The sequence below is a fragment of the Sparassis crispa genome (genome assembly GCF_003851025.1).
Source record: "Sparassis crispa DNA, contig_000009F, whole genome shotgun sequence".
Lineage (NCBI taxonomy): Eukaryota > Fungi > Basidiomycota > Agaricomycetes > Polyporales > Sparassidaceae > Sparassis > Sparassis crispa.
In genome coordinates this window covers 419,665-443,288 of record NW_020939756.1, presented here as the reverse complement: position 1 = coordinate 443,288, position 23,624 = coordinate 419,665, and the positions used below count along the sequence as shown (strand labels likewise).

The 23,624-nt window shown below is 52.8% G+C and overlaps 7 protein-coding genes across 7 annotated transcripts; 4 read left to right on the top strand and 3 right to left on the bottom strand.

Annotated features, from left to right (window-relative positions):
• Window positions 1-9: 9 nt before the first annotated feature.
• On the top strand, window positions 10-1,431 carry SCP_1001510 (hypothetical protein; the record flags this gene model as incomplete). Its single annotated transcript, XM_027762019.1, has 3 exons — window positions 10-255; window positions 305-596; window positions 650-1,431. The coding sequence occupies 3 exons, from the start codon at window positions 10-12 to the stop codon at window positions 1,429-1,431; spliced, it is 1,320 nt and encodes a 439-aa protein (XP_027617820.1).
• A 366-nt stretch (window positions 1,432-1,797) lies between these two features.
• On the bottom strand, window positions 1,798-4,993 carry SCP_1001500 (hypothetical protein; the record flags this gene model as incomplete). Its single annotated transcript, XM_027762018.1, has 8 exons — window positions 1,798-2,862; window positions 2,915-3,664; window positions 3,740-3,879; window positions 3,926-4,105; window positions 4,157-4,272; window positions 4,322-4,447; window positions 4,497-4,795; window positions 4,844-4,993. The coding sequence occupies 8 exons, from the start codon at window positions 4,991-4,993 to the stop codon at window positions 1,798-1,800; spliced, it is 2,826 nt and encodes a 941-aa protein (XP_027617819.1).
• Window positions 4,994-5,711: 718 nt separating this feature from the next.
• Window positions 5,712-11,019, top strand: SCP_1001490 (hypothetical protein; the record flags this gene model as incomplete). Its single annotated transcript, XM_027762017.1, has 14 exons — window positions 5,712-5,892; window positions 5,947-6,158; window positions 6,206-6,373; window positions 6,424-6,972; window positions 7,032-7,140; window positions 7,227-7,317; window positions 7,669-7,924; window positions 7,973-8,791; window positions 8,847-9,191; window positions 9,245-9,390; window positions 9,443-9,834; window positions 9,887-10,078; window positions 10,134-10,239; window positions 10,287-11,019. 14 exons carry the CDS (start codon window positions 5,712-5,714, stop codon window positions 11,017-11,019), a joined length of 4,299 nt encoding a protein of 1,432 aa, XP_027617818.1.
• Window positions 11,020-11,565: 546 nt separating this feature from the next.
• SCP_1001480 (hypothetical protein) lies at window positions 11,566-12,286 on the top strand (the record flags this gene model as incomplete). Its single annotated transcript, XM_027762016.1, has 3 exons — window positions 11,566-11,733; window positions 11,782-12,066; window positions 12,119-12,286. The coding sequence occupies 3 exons, from the start codon at window positions 11,566-11,568 to the stop codon at window positions 12,284-12,286; spliced, it is 621 nt and encodes a 206-aa protein (XP_027617817.1).
• A 653-nt stretch (window positions 12,287-12,939) lies between these two features.
• SCP_1001470 (hypothetical protein) lies at window positions 12,940-13,296 on the top strand (the record flags this gene model as incomplete). Its single annotated transcript, XM_027762015.1, has 1 exon — window positions 12,940-13,296. The coding sequence occupies one exon, from the start codon at window positions 12,940-12,942 to the stop codon at window positions 13,294-13,296; it is 357 nt and encodes a 118-aa protein (XP_027617816.1).
• Window positions 13,297-14,253: 957 nt separating this feature from the next.
• On the bottom strand, window positions 14,254-14,790 carry SCP_1001460 (hypothetical protein; the record flags this gene model as incomplete). Its single annotated transcript, XM_027762014.1, has 1 exon — window positions 14,254-14,790. The coding sequence occupies one exon, from the start codon at window positions 14,788-14,790 to the stop codon at window positions 14,254-14,256; it is 537 nt and encodes a 178-aa protein (XP_027617815.1).
• A 6,659-nt stretch (window positions 14,791-21,449) lies between these two features.
• Window positions 21,450-22,825, bottom strand: SCP_1001450 (NAD-P-binding protein; the record flags this gene model as incomplete). The annotated part of the gene is made up of 6 exons (XM_027762013.1): window positions 21,450-21,614; window positions 21,680-21,897; window positions 21,958-22,300; window positions 22,368-22,463; window positions 22,526-22,725; window positions 22,780-22,825. The coding sequence occupies 6 exons, from the start codon at window positions 22,823-22,825 to the stop codon at window positions 21,450-21,452; spliced, it is 1,068 nt and encodes a 355-aa protein (XP_027617814.1).
• Between the last annotated feature and the right edge of the window lie 799 nt (window positions 22,826-23,624).

The following is a 23,624-nucleotide window of genomic DNA, read 5'->3' as shown; positions in this document are numbered from 1 at the left end:
TCGGGCCCAATGGTGCCCGTGATCACCAGGAAGGCGAAGGCGAGTGCTCCCAAGGCAGCAGCCAAGATGCCTCTGGCGGAAGGCGATGGCATGGAGGAAGCCGCCAGGCTGGCAATGGAGGCGGTGCAGGCTATGGCCTTCCAAACAGGGCCAGCTGCTCCGCTGCAAGCTAGCAGCAGCAAGCGCATGCTGACACCAGTCGCCGATGAACCAGAGGATGCGCCAGAGTATCAGGCAGAGGTGGCGGAGGATGAGGTAAGCAGGACATCTTGTCGCAGCTGGAGTCGATGTAACCATGAAACAGCGCGCGTCCTTGGAGCGGCCACATGACGATCGGCAGCGTTCGCTGCTGATGCCCCACGAGATGAGCGCAGGAGCTGCCGAGGTGGCACAGGAGGTGACGCCCTCCCTGGAGATATCCAAGGCTTCAAAGGGAGCGAAGTCCTCCACATTGGCGAAGGCAGGACATCTCGATGAAGGGCGAAGGCCAGCTAAGAGGGGCGCCCCACTGGACCGCAAGGCAGCGAAGAAGGAGGCGGAGGCGAAAAGGGATGCGAAGGCGAACCGCCTCAGAGCAGTGCCTCTGACCAGCAAGGGTAAGTGTGCCCGCCACAGCTTCGAATCCATGCAGCGCTGACCAGGGATACAGCACCCCACTTGCGCGACGTCCAGCGAGTGTCTACAGGAAGTCCCGCTCCGGTGAACGAAGGCGACACCCCCAGTGGTGAAGAAACCTCGCAGTCATCCAACGATGACTGCGCGAATTGTGCTGAGTTGCGACAGGAGTTCCTGGCGCACAAGGACGGGATGGAAGTCCAATTCCAGGAGAGGATGGCGGACCTCAACACCGTCAAGGCAGAGATCACAGCGGCACTCCAGCGAATCAACCCGCCATCCGCATTTCAAGAAAATGCCCGGAGCATTCGCGAAGAGGTCAAGTTGGCGATGGAGGAGTTTCGCAGGCCGGTCACCATCGAGCTTCAGGAGAGCATGAAGTTGGCAGTGGCGGACCTCGTCGCCAAGCGACATTGCCTGCCAGAGCTCAAGGAGAAGGTCAACAGGTTGGAGCAAGGCGCGAACCAGACGGTGAGCCAAGCGGACGTCGACAAGCTGCAGGGCGAATTGGCCGACCTCCGTCATTCGATGGAGCTCCAGGCAGCGCGGTCAGACAGCATGGAGAAGGAGCTCAGGTCTTTGGCGGCAGAGGCGATTGCTCAAGCAAGCAAGCTGGAGATGGAATTGGCGCTCGCCAAAGAGGATTCGATGACGGTGGCGACGTCCGCTTTGGATGAAGTGAAGAAGGTGGGGAAGGAGGTGGCGACGGCGAGAGAGGAAACCTCGCTGGTGGCGAAGTCTCTGGACGCATTCCGAGAGAAGGTCAACCCCGCCATGGTCTTCACCGCCTTTCGCCCAGATAGCCACAATGTGTAGTCATTAGAGTATTGATATACATGCTTTTTAACCTAGCATGGAATCTCCATGCACTCGATTCGCCACCGCCACTCCAAGTCAACTGAATGCCTGCTGAAGTTCTCGCCAACTCCCCTCGCCATTGCCACCATCTCCATGGCTTTACCTATGTAGATCTATGGGTCACATTAAACAATGTGGAAGCCTACGAGTCTACTTTGAACTGGAGTTATATTGTCAAGGTCTGGTGCCACCACTGCGGGTCTTGCGACCTGCACCAACTTGGCCACTCTCTTTCACTTTGGCAGCTGCTTTCCCCAGATGGACCGGCTTCAGCTTGGTTTCTCCCTTGTCCTTGACCTCCGGGGTCTGAGGCAGAGCTCGTCTTCACTTTGCGGGAGGCTTGTCACCATCATCCGAGTCCTCGGCCCTCGCATTCTTCTTCCTCGGCGAGGCCACTACCAACTCGTCCCGAGTACCACATCCACGCTTCCGAGGTGGCGGATTGTCTTCGCCAGAGCTGTCTTCGCCATCGGGCTCGGGACGTGCTGGTTGACGTTTCCGCTTTGGATCAGGAAGCTTCTTCAAATCTTTCACAGCTCCTAGTGGATGCTGACTGCGGGTATTCTTGGCGGGCGACTCATCCATCGCTTGACGCTGACTGCGAGTGATCCTGCCGGGGATATTACTCTGAAGGGCATCGGTGATCGACCTTCCCTGGAGCGCTTTGGCTTGACCTGACGGACGGTCTTCCGTGGCTGCGGCCTTCCTCATCTTAGGTATAAACGGAGGCGGTGGCGGTCGTTCAGCACCACTGCTAGGTACGGACAAGTGTGCATCGTCCTCTTCGCCATCGTCAGAGGCCCCACCACTGGTCTCCTGGCTTGGCCCTTCGTCTCCTCCACTTGGAATGATTGGTTTGTCAGCCATGGGGGCAGGCTGGTGAGCCTTGTGAACTTTGGCAGCAGTAGCAGCGCCATCGTGAGTTCTTGCAGAGGCATCACCTTCCTGCTCCTCCTGGCCCCCAAGGCCATCGCCACCTTGTGGGGCACCGCGTATGGCAGGCTTGCTCACTGGCTTCACCATGGCATGGGTGACGTTCCCTTCCACCATGTCTAAGGTAATGATCTCGCAACAGCGAAGCAGCTGCTCTACTGCGTCAAATGAGATTGCCGAGTTCACCACATAGTCGGGAAGGTTGGTCGGTTCACCCTCCTCAATGAACTGAGATTGTGTGAGGTCCCTCAGCGCCATACCAATCACGAGTGCAGATTGTTGTACGCCCTGTGGATGTAAGAACCGATATTTTGTCAGCCATGGTTTGTCGCCCAACCAGTTCTCGACGATGTCAAAGTTGTCCACCGCATGAAATGACGGCGGGAGGTAGCGCTGGCCATACGACCATTCGCTCCAGGGAATCGGATCATACCTGGCGAAATGATACACCTGGGGCTATATGACGGATGATCAATAGTGGCTATGAATCCCCACGAAAGGAGCTCACCACAGTCGCAATCTTGACTTCCTTCAGCATATCCTGGTATCGCGGTTCGACGGAAAGGGTGGCGAGAAACACGTCTCTCCTTTTCACGAGGTGGGGCACAGTACTCCCCACAGTACTCCCGCCAGTGAGATGCGGGGCTCGGCCTTGAAGCTCAAGCCTGAGCTCCTTTGTACTGGGCTCCAGTTCACTCGATGCTTCATCGGTCTCCTCTGTGTCAAATCTGTGCAGTTCGCCCAGAGGAAGGTCTTGGAGACCTCGCTTTGCCTTCGTCTTGGCACCGCCGCTACCACTCGCTTGAGGTGCACCACCATTGTTAGCCTTACGTCCATTGGTGGTGGCAACTGCCTTGCCCTTCACTTTATTCGCAATCACGCTCTCGCCATCCCCTGAATCTTCATCGCTGGCCGTATCTTCTTCGGAAGCCATGCTGGGTATATCTGGTGAACTCCGATCAGAGTCTTGGCTGCTTCTGGCATCATCTTCCGAGTCGTATGCATCTTTCATCTTGCGTTTACGCCCACCGCCTTTGGCTCTGCCAGGGGCCGCTTTGCCCTTTGTCGCCTTCGATGCCGCCTTTCCCGTGACCTTGCGCACAGGTTTACCCTTCTTCTTCGCCTTCCCCGCCTTCTTAGGTGTGAGTGCTTCTTGGACCTCATGTTCAGATCCTTCTTCTAATGCCTGTGCTGATCCGTCAAGTGGTGGAAGAGGATCATACTTGGCGGGAGCAGCTTCGCCATCCTTGTCGAAGTACTGGGTGAATCACATGGTCTGCTCAGGTCCATGTTCCTCTTGGCATGCCCGCCAGTGGTCGAGGAGGGCACGAACGGGAACACTTGTCATCTTTGAGGGATCGATCCACTGGAAGTTCTCAGGTAGCATCTCCGCTGGAATAACCTCATTGATGTCGTCTATGCTGTTCAGCTTCGTCCATGGCGACTTGCAGTTCCGAACACCCTTCGCCAATGCTGTAAACTGGTCAGCATCTCTCAACACCCAGTGGGAGAGTCATACCATAGTGATGATTCATGAAGTCTCGAACTTGTACCTTCATCACCTTGAGAGGCGCTTCCGCCATACCTTCGGGCACCGACGGGAGCAGAGGAAAACCGTTGGCCGTCAACTGAATCTTGTCCATGGCCCGCATGCAATCGGCAGGTGTCTTCTTCACCGTCACCGTAGTCTCAGTCACACCTAAGGAATCAGGTCAGTGTGCCAGCGACAATGCAACTGAGGTCTTCTTACCGTATTCGCCTTTGGCCCACTCAGAGAACACCTTTGCTAGAGGCTGGTAAGCACGCAGCCACCCAGGATAGGCCCCGAATGGAGTTCCATTGGTGATGGCGTGGTTGACCTCCACCCTTCACTCGGGGGTTAGCAGATGGCAACAATCGGACGGTCTACGCTCACATCTCTACCTTCAGACTCCCCGCTTCCTTCGGATATGCTAGCATGAATGCCATGCGAATGCCCATGGTGTCCCACATAGTCTTGGCAAACTTCTTCAGATATTGCATCATTCGCTGCTCCCTCAGCCTGTCTTAGGTCAGGATTTGCCTTATGCTACGTGACAGGAGGTACGCACTTCATTTTCGTCTTATCATCCAGAGTGCCATTGCACCAACTTTCCGCCTTTTCCTCATACACCTTCTGCTCCTCCTCGGACAGTTTTGCCCATTCGGCACTCCATGCGACTCTCCACACCTTGGAGACATTGCAATCCTTATCTGCCGTGAGTGCTCGCACGGCCTCAGTCACCTCCTTGTCCCTCTCCAGTGCATCCCACACCTTGAAGGCATTGGGCTTGCCAGAAACATGCATACGCTTTTTCATCGCTTTCTCCTGCACATGGCAGGCGTGGTTATTGAGCCACTCTCGGATTTTCTGCGGTGAGAGTTAGTGGGGACCTCACAGACATGAAACACTGCTCACAGTTTCCACAATGATGTCGTCATAATTTGACGTGTCGACAAACTGTGTCTTCAGCTTCTGGCGCAAGCTCTGAACCAGAGTCTTGCGTCCCTTGGCATCTGCCATGTCATAAGACCGCAGCTTCTCAGAGAGTATGAGCTGATGCTCCATCAAAATTACAAATCTCGCCGGCATGCTTTCTCGATGTCGAGGATGAGATTTTTGTGTTGGGACAGTGAAGGGGGTCGATAGTTCAACGGGCAGCGCTCTGTCCATTTCCTCGTCGGCTGCCCACAACTCAACATGCACGTGCTGATGGCCCATCTGGGCTTACACCAATTACCCTCCTCGCCATGGTGTGTGGTGACTGCTGAAGCATTGTATGTGTATTTTTGCAGTGGTGGGAGGTGGTAGTAGGTATGCACTAGCATTCATGCCTGGTGAAAGGCAATGTTGAATGCCGCTTCTATGGCAGAGCACACCACGCCAACTTCATCTTGCGAATGCTGGGCGGAGGCAATCTGGCGATCATCTGCATGCCAATCTGTGGGATAAAGGGCTTCCTCGGAGTTAGGCTCGGCCAATTAGATGGCGGTGACGAAGGGCCCAGACATGGCGGACCACCCGGCCCGTGATCCGGCATGGCGGCATCAAGTCCAGCTCGGCGGTATGATGAACATGTGAGATGTGCAAGGGACGTGCTTGCAAGCAATATGCAGGCAGATGAATGCATACTGTTCTTTGCCATTCTGGCCCCTCCTACATTCTCCCCTGCATCTGCAAGCCAACCGCCTGAGCCCGCCATACACCTGTGCATTCCTTCAACCGATGTATGCTGTAATCATCCCATTGATTGGCAGACAGTATCAAGATGAGCAATCTGTCACCCATGCCACTGACCGATCAGATAGCAGGAGTCTTGGAGCTCATGTTCCGCCGAAAGCTCCATCTGGCCACTCATGCAGCCCATTCTGCGCCATCTATAGAAGTGCCTCCGTCCATGCCATCCGCCCTCCTATTGGAGTGCAATGGCATTGCAGATGCTCTTGTGAAGGCCATCCGTAATCCTGGTAGTCATTAGTCTTGCCGCAGGTCTGATCACACTGATCACGCCATTGTAATAGTAAGGCTGCAGTGGGACATTGATAGATATTGCGACAGCCTTTCGATTCAGCCCACGGGGCAGAATGAAGTCCTCGAGGCAGAACTGGAACGGAAGTGGCCTCCTCCATTTGGTGAGAGCGAAATACGCATAGACCAGCCCGCCACCCTCGTGGACATGCACGGACACATCTTGGCTTGGATACTTCCAAGAGTGTTGATACCAGACCGCCAGGTGAGTGGCTTGCCCAGCCTTGCGCTGTGATCTGACAAATTTGTCAGACGAAGATGCTCAAAGCGACCAGGGCCCTACACCCAGCAATAGCAGCCAGTAAGCCTTCCAGCACCACCGCCAGTTGGCGACACAACCCGTTGTACTTCTTGCCTCCTAAGGAGTGTGCCCAATTCCCAGCGGGCTCCTTGTGTCTCTCGCCAGGTTGGTTCCAACAAGTAAGAGAGGTGGGTCTCCTCGCCACGCCATTTGCCTTGCGTCTGGACAGCCTTTGCAGCATATGGAGTCTGGGAGGCTGGAGACCTCCACCAGCCTGAAGCTTGAGGGCGGAAGAAGTTGGCTGCGTGATATTCATGACTCCTCTGCATTGCTGGGCGCCATCCTGGCCGTCGTTCACCCAACACTATATGCCGCAGGACGCCAGTGCTTGGGTTTGATCCAGCAAGACCCAGAATTGCGAGAGATGGCGCTGAACTGGTCGTCGCCATTCAATGCGCTCCAGGTGATCGCCAACCGGGAAACTCCTTTCCACCAAGATAGCAAGACAAGATACACGTTCTACGACCTGTTGGCGACGTTGGGCAACTACACTTGCGCGTGGTTGAAGTTCCCCGCCATGCGTGTCGCCATCGATTATAGTCCTGGAACTGTCATAGCCTTCTGTGGAAAGGCGATTCGTCATGGCGTCACTCGAGCAGATGGCGAAAGGCTCGTCTATGCATACTTCATGCGAGAGGGTGTCCAGAACAGGCTAGGCATTCCGGCGCCCCACTGGATGCAAGCTTCATATTACGCCTCACACATTGGCATGTGCACAGTTCATCACCGAGTCTGCATTCCTAACTCAGAACAGGTCCTAACTGGCTCGCTTATTAGAGGGACATCATGCCAGAGACTGATGGAGACGAGAACACTATGCAGGGGATGGAGACTGTCGATGGCAGCTTCATTGGCGGGACAAAGTTGGCGGAGGTGATGGCGAAATGTATGGAGTCACAAATTTCCGAATCCTAGCTGAAGGTTGGCGAGCGCGCAGTACAAGTGCGCATTTCACATCTCGACAGTGTTCAGCTCAAGGTGTAGTTATCACTGATGGCAGCGTATGGTTGGCGGACCTCGAAGTTGGCAGAGATGGTGGCGAAATGTATTCGGTCGAGAAGTTGTGAGTGCTAGTGGGGCAGATGGCGGCAGTGTTGGCGAGCGCGCGGTGCAAGTGCACGTTTCCCTTTTGAACATTATGCTACTCCGAGTCAAGGCAAAGTTAGCACTGAGGGCGACATACGATTGGCGGACCTCTCACCAACATGGCATCCTTATCTGCATAACGCTGATATGGTGCCTAAAGAGACCACGAGGTGATAAGGCCCAGGCATTGCAGCCATTCTTAACCACTTTGATGAGTAGTCTGATGGGCAGCAAGGCCGTGTGTGATTTGCACGTGTTGTGCGATAGGGACACAATGCTCATCGATTGGCTTGGAATACGACTCCCCACTGACCTGAACCATGAGCAGATGCAACAAAAGCAGGCTCGTTGTAGACCTGGATGATGAGGTTGAGTTTGTGACCAAGGTAGCTAAGCAGACCACTAGGGGAGTACGCTATGTGGACGTACCTTTGCCCATGCCCACGGGTTCAAACGTGCCATCACCTTCCAAAAGTCCATCGAAGGCTCCAGCTTCAGGCTCCTTGTTTAACTTGGATGATGGCGACGTCCTGGGCAACATAGGTGTGCCGATTCAGCTGGATCCGGCGGCTCGGAAGACAAAGGTGGGCACTCCCGCCATGACCATCTGACGGTCTGACCATGCGCGATAGACCCAGAATGACTTCATGAGGGACTGGATACCCCACCGTGATGACTATCTTCATGCCATTGTTGAGATAGAAGCCCCGCCTGAGCCCAGAAACTGTGCGGAATGCAAGGTTGGCGAGGGACAGTGGCGATGCCTGGACTGTATGGGCAGACCGCTCACCTGTACCGACTGCTGTCGTAACGGCCATCAGCGTGCTCCTTTCCATCGGATAGAGCATTGGCAGGGTCAGTATTTTGAGCCGGCATCACTGTATCGGGTTGGCGTCTGCATCCATTTGGGGCATGGTGGAGATCCCTGCCCTCTGGGCGCCTTCACAGCACATAACAACCCTGCACCGGTGGTGGCCCCGGGGTCCGATTTCTGGAATGCCTCCAATGAAGACCTAAATGCACATGATGGCGAGATCTCAGATGATGGCGAGGTCCCATTCAACTTTGCACCTCTGGCAGGCACCCTTGATGGTGAAGCAAGGCAAACTGATGATGCTCCCGATCCCACTTGGGAGGAAGATGTGCCACCGGTGCTCTCCCGGCCACCTCGCCGTGACAGTTACGGGAATCGGATCATAGTCATTGTCGACATCTCTGGCGTTCACCATATCGGCGTTGACTGGTGCCAGTGTGAGATGGCAGTGGAGCGTGACATGCAGCTTCTTCAAATGGGACTTTACCCTGGTACCGTCAAGGATCCCCATAACGCCTTCACATTCGCCGTCCTCGACGATTTCCTTCTGGAGAACAAAGAGTGCAAGATGGTGGCATTGAACTACTACAGCAAGCTCAAACGGGTCACGAGCAATGCCTTCCCTGGCACCGTTCCCGTAAGTGTTCACATGCATTCCCATGGCCCAACCGTTCATGCCAGTTCCTCGCCAGGACCGTTATCGTGAGCTGATGCGGGTGTCCCGCCAATGGCGCCAATTCAAATATCGCAAGTGGCACGGCTTCTCACACGATGCCCTCCATCCTGTGGAGAAGGGTGGCCTCGCCATATTTTGTCCCGCCTGTCCCCAGCCTGGGCTCAACCTGCCTTTCGATTGGCAAGCGGATCCAGTGCAGTGGAAGTTCAAACGCGGCTTTGTCATGGATGGCAATTTCAGTGCAGAGCACATGAAGATGAAGCACCCCGAGGAGGACGTCGCCCTCAGTGACGGCCAGGCATTCATGGTCGGCCAAGAGGATTACAAGGCTCATCTGGCGGTGGCCATGGAGTCGCATCAGGTGCGTGTCTGGCTGCACGTGCTTCTTCCGCCCTTGACTCCTAAGCCCACCAGCGCTCCACTTGTCATGAGCACCGCACTGTCAATCAGGCCAATGTGGATCGCGCCAACCTCGACGTCACAGGAATCGGGGCCACTGCTTGCGCCAGACATGGTTTCTTCGTCCCTCATACTGTCGTCAATTTCCAGAAGGGAGAAAGGTTCACATATGTCTCTTGTTATGATTCATTCTCACCGATGCACCCTCTGCAGACAAATGAATATGGATTACTCTCTCAGCAATGCGCTCCTGACCCTCACCGGTATCACCCTCATCCTCATCATGTACGACATCATGTGCCAGTATGGCGTCCATGTCCGCAAACATTTCCGCCACAGCGCCTATCTGAGGATGCCCTTCGAGCTCAAGGTAGACCAAGGCATTGGCTTGTTTCATGTGCACGGACACCAAGATTGCTGCTTCCAATGGTTCTCACCCAACTTTATAGTTGGCGCTGGTATGGTCGATGGCGAGGTCATCGAGACCCTGTGGGCACCGACAAATGAGGTCTCAGGCAGTACCAGGGGCATGACCCGAGCTCACCGCCAAGAAGTCCTTGACGATCACATGAATGACTCCAACTGGAAGAAGACGACTCGCATGGGTGAGCCTGGTTCCTCCTTCCCTATTTGCCACCTGGCTTATGCTGCCTATAGTGCCAACCTTGATGACAAAGTGGAAACGCGTGCTCCTGGGCTTCCCACGAAGCAAGGAGTCCTTTGAAGCTTTATCTGCATCCACAGATGAGGATGTCCTTGAGGCATGGCAGAAGGAGTACGATGACGCTATGGAGGCTCACCAAAATGATCCGAAGATCATGGACACCTTCGATGTCCAGCTCATGAAGGGTGAGTATCCTTCCATCGTCGTGTGGCATGTAGTTGACGTGAATGCAAGCCCCAGGTAAAGACCTCACCCAACTCAGACTGGCGGGCGAGGAGTCCGCCAAGGGCTTGGAGAAGGGCACCGCCGGATGGTTGTCGACTGGCCTCAAAATTCAAGAAGCACAGTGAGTTTGCCTCATCTTAACAAAAATACAGCTCTGACGGCCTTCAGGCTTAAGCTTGCGAATGATATCTGCAAGGCGAGTCAAAATCCGAGCGTGGCGGAGGACCTCAAGACTCTCGAGCGCCGTCAGCACCTCGAAGTCAGCATTCTCACATTCCAACGTCGCTCTGAGAAGTTCATGGGAAGGTTGGAGGACGTTCCCGCCATGGAAGATCGTGACGATGGTGCGCTCTGGGATTCCTTGGATGAGAATCCTTTTCAAATACACCCGGAGGACGCTGAGTATGGCGAGGATGCGATTCCTCCCGAGCGAGCTTCCTTGAATTTACCTTCGCAGATCGGATTCATGGCCGCCGTCGCCAACGGGCTCCAGACCCTGGCGGCCCAAGAGTTGGAGTTGCGCAAAGGCCTGATGAATGACATCCTCCACGAGCTTCGCATGGCGCTTGGACTGAAGTCTTACCTCTACCGCAAGAGGGTTCGTCCCGCCAACAGCGTCGGAACCATGACCCGTGCACAGGCGGAGGTTCATGCTGCTGATCAGACCGTCTTGGCCTGCGCCAGGCTCTATTCCGCCAACCGACGCGCCATTATGCGCTTGGATGCCACCGATGAAGACTTTGCCCTCTATCGCCCTTTGGATAAGAAGGACCTGCACGTGAAGACTGCCGTCATCGAGGCTAGCACCTCCGGGCTCAGGAACGTCAACCTGGCTTGGTTCTGGACCATGAATGTCGCTGGAGATCGAGGTTCATCAGAATGGATGGATGAGTGTTCGTAATTGTCCGATCGATCTCTAGGCCTCCTGCTAATTTACCCTCCAGTCTATAGAGTGAATTGGCTGCGTGCCAGAGCTCGATATGAGAGATGGAGGGAGAAGCGTGTCTTGGTCCACTCAGAAATGGCCTGGACCATAGCCACCTTCAAGCGGAATGCGGAATGATGGGCTCACTGGCTCGAGATGACGGATCCTTCCTGGCGGGGTCATGTTTGCTATGCCGCCAGGCAAGTGAGTATGTGGCGGACCTTCGCCAGCCACGCCACTGACGCCTTCAGCCACATCCTCGCCCTGGACATTGAGGACGAAAGGGCGGGCGATGAAAATGTGCTTTGAGTCAGGGTTCACTGGGGTGTACGCATATTCATGTTTGCTATATCGATGTAGTGATCGTCATGTATGTAATTCCTACTCACCAATATCACATTTGGCGAAGTGACCTCCATCCTCGCCTGAGGGCTTCATCTCGGCATGTGCTCTCCAATCGCATGACATCAGACATCAGATAAGGTCGATCAGATATCAACCTCAGCTCATCCACTCACCATCATGTCTGCCCAGTCTTCAACATCAGATGCGCGCCCCTGCCTGTTCTCCAGAGGGAGGTTGCAGTTGGAAGTCTACACTTGGAGGATCCAAGAAGCTGTTCTGGCACTGGAGCCTGACCCAGATCACTTCACCAAGGTCCGTTGGGAGGAAGGCTTGCGCCGGGAGATGGTACGCCTTTCTTGCTGATATCGCCTGACCCTGCTGAGTCCTGTGCAGTTCGCCGTCAGGGGTATCTGTGGCGACCTCGCATTGGCGGGTCATGCTGACCATATTGACCATGGTGGAGTTATCGCCAGTGTCCTCACCGTCTGCACTTTCAATCGCGAAGTTCTGCGCCCCATCAGCATTGACGTCAAGGCGATTCCATGCCCCACCACCCTCGTTCCTCGTCCTAAGAACCTACTCGAGGATTCACCCGACTACTGGTGGAAATGGGATCGTCAGGTTGGGCCGGCGGGGAGCCCTATGGAGGCCTGGTGGTACAAACTTGGTGATCCCTGGGTGAGTGGTACGTTCCAGCACCTTACAGTCTTGCTGAACCTCGAGAACGTAGGAGAAGGTGTACACCGTCTCCGAGTCTATACTGGTGCAGCTTGAACAGCTGCATGTTCGCGTCGTGAACCTCACTAGTTGGTTGCACGAGAGGACAGATCAGAACCTGGATGTGGTGCTGGAAGAGCTGCAGGAGGCGACGCGGCAGCTGCGTGAGTTAGGAATGTAATCGCCCAATGCCAGGTGTCCGTTCATGCTGTAGTGTGTCGAATATAAGGTTGTCATGTCTTTGAACCTGGGCAATGTACCTGGTGTGGTAAGGCGAAACATAGTAGCCACATACTCTCCTCAGGAGGGCACATCCCCAATGGTATCTGATGCATGGCTCGAAAGCCAATGCCACATGGGAGAGTTTGGCGAAGTCATTCTGGACTGCATGTTCAGATGGTGAGTGATATCCACCACAGTTCGCCAACCCTACTCATGGTGGAAAGGACCGCCATTCATCTCCACATACTCTACCCAGAAGGGCACATCCCAAATTATATCTGATGCATGTCTCGAAACGCCGATGCCAATTGGGAGAGTTTGGCGAAGTCATTCTGAACTCCATGTTCAGATGGCGAAGGATATTCGCCACAGTTCGCCAACCCTTCCCACAGTGGGAGAGAGTGTGATACTGCAAGGAGAGCTGATAGTGAGCTAACCAGAATTGGAGGGAATGATGGGTGGATTACGTGGAAATTATTGGCAGGCGGTAGCTCCATCATTGCCCTGTTAGGCGGTGGATCAATCACTGAAAAATATGCCCATGGCGGTTGACTGATCGCTGAGAACTACACCTATGGTGGTGGGCCGATAGGTCTGAGCAAGAGGTGCCGCATGAGCAATGACTCGGCGTCAGAGCCCCCTTCTTCTGTGGTGTCCTTCGGCTCGTACGCTGATTTGCACAGGTCCGCATCCTCGTCTACTTCGTGCTCTTCGGTTGACTTCGGGTACAATCCGTTCACTTCGTATGGTCTACTTCTTGGCTCGGGCAACCAGGTGTGGCATCCGCCCATGCTTCCCCCTGACCAATCTCCACGTTTCATACATCCGCCCATGCTTCCCCCCGACCAATCTCCATGTTTCATACATCCACCTATGCTACTCCCTGACGAATCATCCGGTATGTTCCTTCACCCACCCATGCTTCACCAAGATGACACGGACACGATACGAGCCCAGTTGACAACCTAGGGCAAGGCAAATAACTCAGCTATGCCCGGGCTAGTCAGATATTTCAGGCGACCCATGCTTATGGGCTCAGAAATATACCTATGGCGGTGGGCCGATGGCTGTATAATAGCCCCGTGGTGGTGGGCCGATCGCTCAGAACACTACTTATGGCGGTGGGCCCATCGCTCAGAACACTACCTATGGCGGTGGGCCCATCGCTCAGAACACTACCTATGGCGGTCGGCCCATCGCTCAGAACACTATCTATGGTGGTCGGCCCACCGCTCAGAACACTACCTATGGCAGTGGGCCGATGGCTGTATAATAGCGTCATGGCGGTGGGCCGATCACTCAGAAATATACCAATGGCGGGGGGCTGATCGCTCAGAAGTATACCTATGGCGGTCGGCCCATCGCTCAGTACTACCACGGTGGTGGTGGGCCGATGGCTGTATAATAGCCCCGTGGCGGTGGGCTGATCGCTCAGAAATATCCCTATGGCGGTGGGCCAATTGCTTAGAACACTACCTATGGCGGTGGGCCGATCGCTCAGAACACTACCTATGGCGGTGGGCCAATGGCTGTATAATAGCCCTAGTGGCGGTGGGCCGATCGCTCAGAACACTACCTATGGTGGTGGGCCAATGGCTGTGTAATAGCCCCGTGGCGGTGGGCTAATCGCTCAGAACACTACCTATGGCGGTGGGCCGATGGCTGTATAATAGCCCCGTGGCAGTGGGCCGATCGCTCAAAAATACACCTATGGCGGTGCGCCCATCGCTCAGAACTATCACCGCGGCGGTGGGCCCATGCCTGTATAATAGTAGCATCATGGTGGTGGGCTGATCGCTCAGAAATACTCCTATGGCGGTGGGCCCATCGCTCCAGCATTCCCTTCATCGCCATGAGCCGATCGCTGACAGCTCCTTACACAGACCGATGGGCCGACGTCCGCTGGCTGTCCAGTTCATGACAATGTCAGGGTAAATGGGAGTCCAGTTCACAAACATGACTGAATGGGCTGATGGAGGTTAACTCTTCATCCAGCTTTGTCAGATCAAAGTCATTAGGGCGAAGGTCTTTAACGCGCTGCATGGCAGCATTGACCTTATTGACAAGCCCTTGAAGTGATTCCTCTGGTTGCTTTCTGATGGAGAAGACATCATTATAAGCATTGAAATGCGCTCCAGGTTTCTTCTGCAGATGAACAGCTGCAAGCTGTTCCCACATTTTGATAGGGTCATCCACCACACCAGCAAAGTGAGTGCGCTGATCTGGTTCCACCATCAAATAGATTTGACCAGCTGCTTTCTCTGCATTGGCCTCCCAAGTGTCTAGCTTGGTTTGCTCAGCTGCTGTAGGTGATCCAGAGAGCTTTGGCTGTGGAAGCTTGCCATTGACAAGTCTCCAAAGGTTTGCAGAGCACAACCATGCAGCCATTTCACCGCTCCAAGTAGGGTGATTGGAGTCATTGAGCTTGGCAAAGTTGGGAGTGTGGGTAGAGGTGGAAGACATGATGTGGAAAGGGGTAAAGGGATGTGTGTGATTATGTCTGGTGCTTGAAAAAGTGCAGGATAGTCCTCAGGAGTGTGTGCAGGAAAGGAGGTATAGTAATTGTAACCAGTAAGTATTTACTAAACACCCAGTTGTACAACTGCTCAGGTCACTGGGATGATTACCAGGATGTTCCCAAGAAGGTCAAAGGCTGGCTCACTGAAGTGCACAGACCCAACAGTTGGTGTCTTTGTAAATAAAGGATATGCAGCACACTATAAGGACAAGAAAGGCACAGAAAAGTGACCAAGACAAAGCAACAGCAAAGGGGCTAGAGCGCGGGGCTCATAACCTAATAAAGTCGCAATATGCAGACTTTGTAGGGGACTCAAATAACAGGACAGAAGAGCTGGGCAACACAGCTAGAGTCCAGAAGTGAGTCACTAAATAATATTGAGGACAAAGTACTCTACTCACCTAGAGTCCAGAAGTGAGTCACTGGGGACTCAGAGTGGACTCTAGGGGGTTTATATCTACCTAGAGTGTGGCTATACAAACCTGTGAGTAACACAGGATTGTGGCTATGAACATAGGCAGGCATAGCTATGCATAGCTTCTACATAGCAGTGCATAGTGCAGCCTGATCAATAGGTATCTAGGTGTACAGCATCTTGCATTGCTTTGAGTCTAGACACTTAAGAGACTGATGGATTATCTAATCTAACAGGTTAATGTGCTATTCTGGCGGTGGTGAGCAAAAACAGCACGCTGGCCATGGCAAGGACGGTCGACTTGGACCAGTCTGTGACACTGTCCAAGGTGCGAGTGACATGGCCGACTAGTTGTGATGCGTGACGAATACAGCCTCAACTCGAAATTCCAACAGCGTCTCGACTGCCTTGATTTGATTCAACGTCGCTCGCGATGGAATTGGGTGAACTGAATGGCTCTCATCCAGTGTTACAGAACAATGATATCCTACGGGAGGTCTTCCAAGTTTGTCATTTTCGACTCGAGGACGATTCTATGAACATGTCACCGGACAGTCCGGACTTGAAAGATCTTACGCGCTCTGCTCGTGTGTGCAAGGCATTCTCTGAACATGCTCTGGATACTTTATGGAGCGATCTTGACAAAGTTCTGCCGCTTCTCAAGGTATTGACTACCTTATTTGCACTTGTGCAAGAGAATAACAGCAGGTCTACATGCATGCGTAGCTGCTCCAATATATCTGGGATGCACAGCCAAAATTTCTGGACATTTCGTGGTTTCCAGAATCTGCGGGGATCTATTCCAGAAGCCGAGCTTCTGCAGTTTTGCCACTATGCCAGACGCATGCACAAAATCACTGTTGATTATGAAAAGGAGCAGATATCCTCTTCCATTTTTGCCATAATCGTGCACTTCACATGAGGAACACCACTCTTTACATCTCTTTCGAGACTGATCTGGCGGCAATCCCATCCCTTAGGGTCGGAGCTGCTACTTTTCACATCACCATCGCTGTTGCATTTCAAAGTGCACGCCCATAGTGCATTGCCAATCAACCAGGATTCCACATTCAAACTCGTAATGTTGATATTAGCTTCCTCAATTCCTTCCTTGCAATCCCTAGATGTGCATGCTGTTACGCGGCAGCGAAACACGAGCGTCTAGTCGAGTCGTCACGAGACAAGGTCTTAGTCTAAGACACAAGTCCGTTCAAGTGACACTTCTGGCGATGTCCTCGCACTGAAGGTCGATCAGAGTTCGTTCTTATGACTCGTAGTAGCTGTCTGCTACTGACGGTCGATCTCAGTCAAAGGCAAGTGAAAAGCTGGTTTAATGGTAACCAGGTCGAGATGGGGATCCAGCTCGACAAGGTCATCTACTTATACAAAAGGTATCCGCAGTACTACGCAGTAATGCGAGATCGTTCATTGGCTAGATAAGGTGAAACGATATCTGGGCAAGGTAACAGCGAGGAAGTAATATGTATGAGAAAGCTGAGTAAGGTCGTGAGAGATAATCAGTACTAATGGGAATAACGAGTCGTGTATCAGAACGAGGTAAAGATGAGGCATACATGCACGTCTTGCATGTGCGATAAGAAGAAGGTCCGGAGTTGGATCCGGTGTAACCCTAGACTAGGGGTTCTGGACATCTGGATAAAGAATCGGAGGTTGCGCTCCGATGAGTCACGTGTTGGATCACGTGGTCTGGTAACGTAAAGGGAACAAGGAAAAGAAAAAGAAAAGACGCGCCACAAGTGAGGAGCGTTGTAACACATGCCGCTGTCCACAGGTTACCAGTGATGCAGGATATCGCTCAGCTCCGATGTCTCCGCAAACTATGCACCACATGTCCTGTATCTGCATGGTCTGTGGTGGCCAATCTGGCAGGGATGGAGAAGCTTGCTGAAATTATTCTTATTCTTGATATGTCAGAGATAAACGGCATGCCATCACGTTCAGGTTTCCTTCCTTTGGGTCACCTGCAACTTATCAGTGGCCGTCTTTCTGGTGTCAAACACATTTTACAAGCAATAGATCCTGCGACACCACTGCAGTCATTCGAGCTTCATTGTCTTGACCCTCTATGCGAAGCAGCCCGGGAACTCAACAGCATACTCGCTATGCTATCTCAGGCGGAAAGGATCAACTCAATGTGTCGGATTCGCATTTACTGTGATTTCGTCCATGAGCTTGTAGATTATTCCCGGTACATGGATGTACTGCAACCTCTACGGCATTTACAGTTTCTGGAAGAGGTGCAGGTAACCTTCGGTACTCGTGCGGTGTCCTTCACAGATGATGATATCCGTGATATGACGAAATCATGGCCCTGTCTCATCACACTGATAGCTAACTATTCTGAGGGTAGTATCATATCCATATCATCTCTCCTTGGATTTGTGCTACATTGTCCGGACCTCCGTGAACTCAGTCTCATGAATGGCAGGCTTGGAGGCTTGCCTTCGATAGACCTCGAGACAGTGCCGATTTTATCCCATGGCCTGCATATGTTGGAGATTTGCCATGATTGGCACGAGTGTACGCCAGACCACATCAGGCAGTGTGCACTATTTTTATATCACATATTTCCAAACATCGAGGACTGCCGGTGTGTGGGCCACCACGGAGCTCCACCTATAGTTTATGAACTCTTGGCCGACTTCCAGTCTGTTCGGAAAATGGAAGTTGCTCGTGTTGGCAACATGAAATGTTCATCCTTTTCTTCGCGTCTCGGCTCTGTGACTGACTACGTTGGCAGAATGGTTATGGCCAAGGTGCTCTGTTCCTCCTGCGATCAAGCCCCCTACACCGGAGTGTCGCAGACGCCCCATATCTTGTACATCTGCTGCGTGACTACTGTGATGCACTTATCTCGTCTCTTCATTATCTCCTGAAAGTCCACAGGCCTTTCTTGCTCTCGTTGCTACTGTCTGCAAGGTGTAGCATTTTTATACTTCCTGGTTTCACAGTTTGAAGTGTCCGTGCTTTCTACGTAATCTCTCAGTCCTGCATGCTCTTCTTGCTATCGATGTAGCTCTGTTCGTGCTTTCAAAATAAATGTGTGGTAGTTTTGTGCATAGTGGGTTAGTGCAATCCCCACCTTGTAGCTTTTCTGGTTGATAAATGCTTCGATGTCAGACATGATGCCCACTTTTTAATGGTATCAGCAGTGATTTAGACAAGCTTTACAATACGTTCCTGCACTCCTCAGCATCAGCAAAAACGGGAATTTTCTCCAAAGAGATTATAAAGGCATAATTCCATGTAACTTGCGGAATTTTTTCACCAAGGAATACATTGCATCATAAACCTGAGCCAAATTGCAGAGTTGCCAACTGGTATAATTAGTTATAAACTCTCCAAGAATTTTCCAGGTTATGAAGCTCATATAACTTCCTACAAAAGTTAGTGTACCACGTAGGCACAAACCATCCTAAACAGACCGAAACCAATTCATTCAGATCGGTCCCATAATTCTCAATAGTGGGAGTATTTTAAATTATGTCACAATATATTATTGTTACTGCTACAATACAAGGCATACAGAGTGCTCTACATTAGACCTAGTTAGGCCGACTCACCACACCAAAACCCGTGTGCCTATCAAAGCGCAATAATGAACAACACTAAAAATCACCATGCTTCAGCCGTGGACATATAATAATAGAGCTTGACATAGAATGCACCGCATGTCGCCGCTCCGCTCCGGCGGCGACGAGTGGCCAACCAAGCCCGACGAACCCGGTAGATCTGTACAATATAGATACCAAGTTAGCTGCATGTAAAGGCACTCACCTGAGAGGAGCATTGAACCGGGAGAGGCTGCAAATTTATATGTGAGTGAGGGTGGCGAGAATTGTCGGCAGACGGTAGTCGCGGTGTGTCGAGATTAGCCTCAGACTTGCCTCAGACATTAGGGTAGTTCAGAGTAGAGGTTTCGAGCAGTTTTCGAGCTGGTTTTCGACCAGTTTTCGATCTGGCTTTCGACTCCCCGAGAAGCCCGAAAACGGGTTTCGGCTAGGCGCAGGCGACACTGTTGGGAGGCGGACTTCAAATAAGCCGCTCTACGGGAGAACCTCGGGCATGCCTACCGAGCTGTCAGTGACGCCAAAGTAGCTGTGCTCATCGTGCGCGACAGCGCCGCTGTCTCGAAATGCATCCCCCGACCTAAGCACTTATTGTCTGCCATGTTTAAGAGGTCTTTCATAATTTCCATGAGTATCACCCTTCCAGAATAAGTGAGCGGAAAAATTAATTTCTCCACCGGAAGACCTCGTCACTGTCGTCGACGACAGCGACGACGTGCCCGTCATCGATGATCGGCAATTTGCACAGCTCACTTTCAGAGTCCGAAGTTGATGCCGAAGAAGCCGAAAACCGGCTTTGGGCCGTCGTCTCAAAACCAAAGTCGTTTTCGGATTTCTCCGGCCTCGAAAACCGCATCGAAAACCAGCTCGAAACCCGGTCGAAAACCCTACTCTGAACTACCCTATTGTCTCGAAACGGCTTCGGATCTTTTCGCTGTGAGGGCCTGGACGAAAGCTTTGCGTTGATGCATGCATTTGGTGCGGTATTCGGGGGCCTGAAACGACGGAAGGGCAAAGTTCGCAAAGCGCGAGTACTTACAACATCCTATGTAGGCTTATGTAAGTGTCTAGAAATTCTTCCGACTTCACAACTCGGTGAGCAACCATTTCCTTGGGTTACATTGCACGACAACTCTCCCACAATGTGTATTTTAATTGTAACTTGTGTATCAATTTCTGTACTATGTAATCCTCTTTATAGACCTCTACTACCTTTATTTTGACTACTAATCGGCGTAAACGTTACTAGTCCGTTGTAACTTACACAACACCTACTACCCCGATGTATTCGGTGTAACCTTATATAATATTTTCCCGTTTTTGCTGATGGCCATGCTTGCAGGAATTGCTCATATGGTCTGTCATGGAGTGGGAAGCTGCGCTCATCTCCTTCGCTCGAACGCACCCCAAATCCCAAATACTTGACGAGCTCTTCATTCGTGAACGATATCGGCCCAGTACTATCGATCAGTCCAAGCGGCAGGCGCACTTGGGCAATGTCCACCCAAGTATGCAAACTGTTCTTGCCAGTGTAATACCCCTGCGTCCGTGTCCGACCTTCTCGGGAATCGCGAGGATCGTGTCAAAGAGCAATACATAAAGGCTACCCAGTGTGCGTATGTTACCAGGTCATATGCATGTTTCTCACTCACTGGAATCGCAGGGAAGTGCTGGCGAATCGCGCTGCGGCGTCCGGCCAGATAGCGATTCCAAGCGCGACCACGCCGTGTCGGTGACGGTCGAGCGACGTACGGATTAATCGAGCTCGGGTTCGAAATACTCGCGTCGACACCGTGTGCGCTGTCCTACAGTGCCTACAGTGTCTGTCGCCAGGAAGGTCATGCGCATGGTGCGGTACCTTTGGAGGGATTCTCTGAACAATTTGTGGGGTGGAGCACCGAATAGATCGTGTCGTTCATGTATATCCTCCCGACGCGGGACCCGTCTGTCAGCTCCGGCGCGCAATTACTAGCCAATCTACATGCTGATTCTATCTGGCCGTAATACGCACCCGTCCCTCCTTCAAGTTGCAGCGTAACCAGAAGAGTGCGTTACTGACGAGTGTATGGGAGATTCACTGAGTGGATTATGATAGGCATTATGATGTGACAGGCAGTGGCGTCCAATGGTGTTTTCTCGTTCTTCTCGAGATAGCTTGCATTATAAGCAGGTGGTCTGAAAGCCCCTGGGTCTGGTGGCACTTAGAGTCTTTTCCGTACTAGACGCGCTAAGACTTGGTGAGTTACAAGTACTGGAGAATACGACATACAGCGCCTCCGCCTGCGCATCCTGATGATATTTATGGGCAGGTTTGGGGACCTGGACCGGAATATTCCTTCTCCTCCTCCTCCTCAACCTCCTCAACAACATAAGTACCGTTATCCTGACCACACTCTGGCTTTCGTGTTTCACTGACGCGTGTAGACGCGTCGGTGGCGTCGCGTGTACCATTGACACAATCAATATCTCACAGACAATTCTAACATTTACCAGACAGATTTTCACAGCATTCTACTCTAGCTCTCGTCTGTCCGAAAACATGTAATGGTAGATGTGTTTTCCAGTGAAATCCTAACATCACATTTCCTACGACCACCTCTCAGTCGGTGGCGACTGCCTTGTATGAGGGGTTCGCGATCAACGCCTCGATCTCAGGCTTAATGCCTGCAATCATGTCGGCAGGTGTATGGACGGGCTTCCATCCCAATGCACGCCCGCGATTGCCGCGGCAGCGCGAATTGGTTGCGCTGATGTTGGCCCAATACTGCGACAACGGGAGCATTGTCAGTCAGCTGCGGACGATTAGGACGCTAGAAAATCCACACTCACCTCAGATCCCCAGTACTTGATGAGCTCCTCAGTGGTGAAAGTTGTTGGCTCGGCGCTCGTACTGACACCCAGCTCCACCAGGGCGGAACCGATAGCGCGTGAGATGTCGGCCCACTTATGTTCGCCCGCCTCACCGAAGTAGTACCCCTCTCGCCCATGGCCAACCTTCTCAGGACTCGCGACGATCGCGTCGAACAGTACGATGAACAGGTCAGCCGCTGTAACCCCACTGTACCTCAGCAACGGGAAGTATATGAACGCAGCGGAGGCGTACGCACTGTCGTCGATGTGTACGTTCGACCAGACGGGGACGCCGCGGCCGACCATGCCAGCCTGCCGGCGGTCGAGCGAAGCGCGGATGAGGTAAGGGACCTGGATCGAAAGCGAGTTCGATATGCCCGCTGCGACAAGCGGGCCGCCCGCAATCCCGTAGATCATAGAGGGCATGACGATGTGTGTTCGCGCGTACCCTTCTGCATCTGCACGGACGACCGCTAGATCGACTGGGCGGTGCAGTGCTGTAGGAGGCAGTGTCTCAGTTTGTGCAGCATCAAGATCGTTGTAAATTGTGTCGGTCGTATAGAGCCCCTTTGCGTTGTCCATTAGCTCGCCCGTGCCTGACTGCCGGGAGTGCGGGTGTTCGGTTGAACTCGAGATGTGTATCACTCGGAAAGTGAGTATTGCTTACCGTGTGGATCAAGATGGGAAGATCTCCGGTCGTGGCATGCCTCTTACGCAGTCCTCTAAGGATGGCTTCGGTCGCAGGGATATCGTCCGAGTCCGTCTGCAGCGCGGATCATTATAACAACCCAGACATATCTGCGACCATCGGTGCATATTACTCACTATAGAGAAGACGACGTGTGCAGCTGCAGCCTGTGCCTCTAGTTTGTCGAGCTCCGCGATCGTGCCCACTACGGTCCTCACGCCAAAGCTGGACTCGAGGAGCTTCGCCTTCTCTGCAGAGCGTAAGAAGACAGTTATATCCAGCGTCTTCGCGGAAGGATGTGCGAGGAGACGAGTTAGAACAGCACCTCCTACATACCCTGTGGACCCGATCGCGTCAAACATGAATTAATACATGGCAGCAGTGAACACACCCGTGACACCGGTGATGAAGATGGGAGTGCGCGACGCGTTGGACATGGTGATCTCGCGAAGTTAGTTCCGGTAACTCATGAAAGTAGTGCGTTCTCCGCAATACTGTAGTGCTTTTTAACGTAGCACTGGCGAATGTATATTGGTAATCATGTATGGCTTCGTCAGCACCTCGAAGGAATTTTCCGGGCGTTGCCACTGCTGACGAAGATTCAGAGTGTGTATCGATACAACCGTATTTCGATTCGCGGCCTGGCGGTGAACACAGAGAAACGCCAAGTTAACAACACACCCTCCGGGATAGCTGAGCGTCTACCAACCCGCAACCTGCACCACGTGTAAAGCACGTGCTCTCACTCGAACGCGTTGGTGGCGCTGCTACTCTAGTGCCACTGCTACAGGACCGAATCGGTGCCCGAGTAACTTGGGCTGTGCAAGAGGTAGCTTATGGATCTGATGTTCGTGATCAAATGCGGTTCTCCGTGCCCGCGTTGACGACAGACGCGAGGCCGTAGACTATAGAGGGTGCTCACGCACGCCTCATGCTACTCGGACTCGAAGAACCAGGTCGACGGTATGGTGGGGGGTGGCTTGGTTTGTGCGGATCGGGATCGGAATAAATTGTATACATCCCCGTAGGACTCTCTCAGCAAGCCTGTCTGTGGGGGTGCGTAAATAGCCGATCTACTGGCGGAAACACGTACCGGTGCCTGCCTTCAAGTTGCAGTGCAATCAGAAAAGTTCGTCTGGAGGGTATATGGGGAGACCTACTGAATTGATTTTGATAAGGAGCACCAGTGGCCGAAGGTGGCGTGGCGCTTTTGCATTCCGTACCATAGGCAGTTCC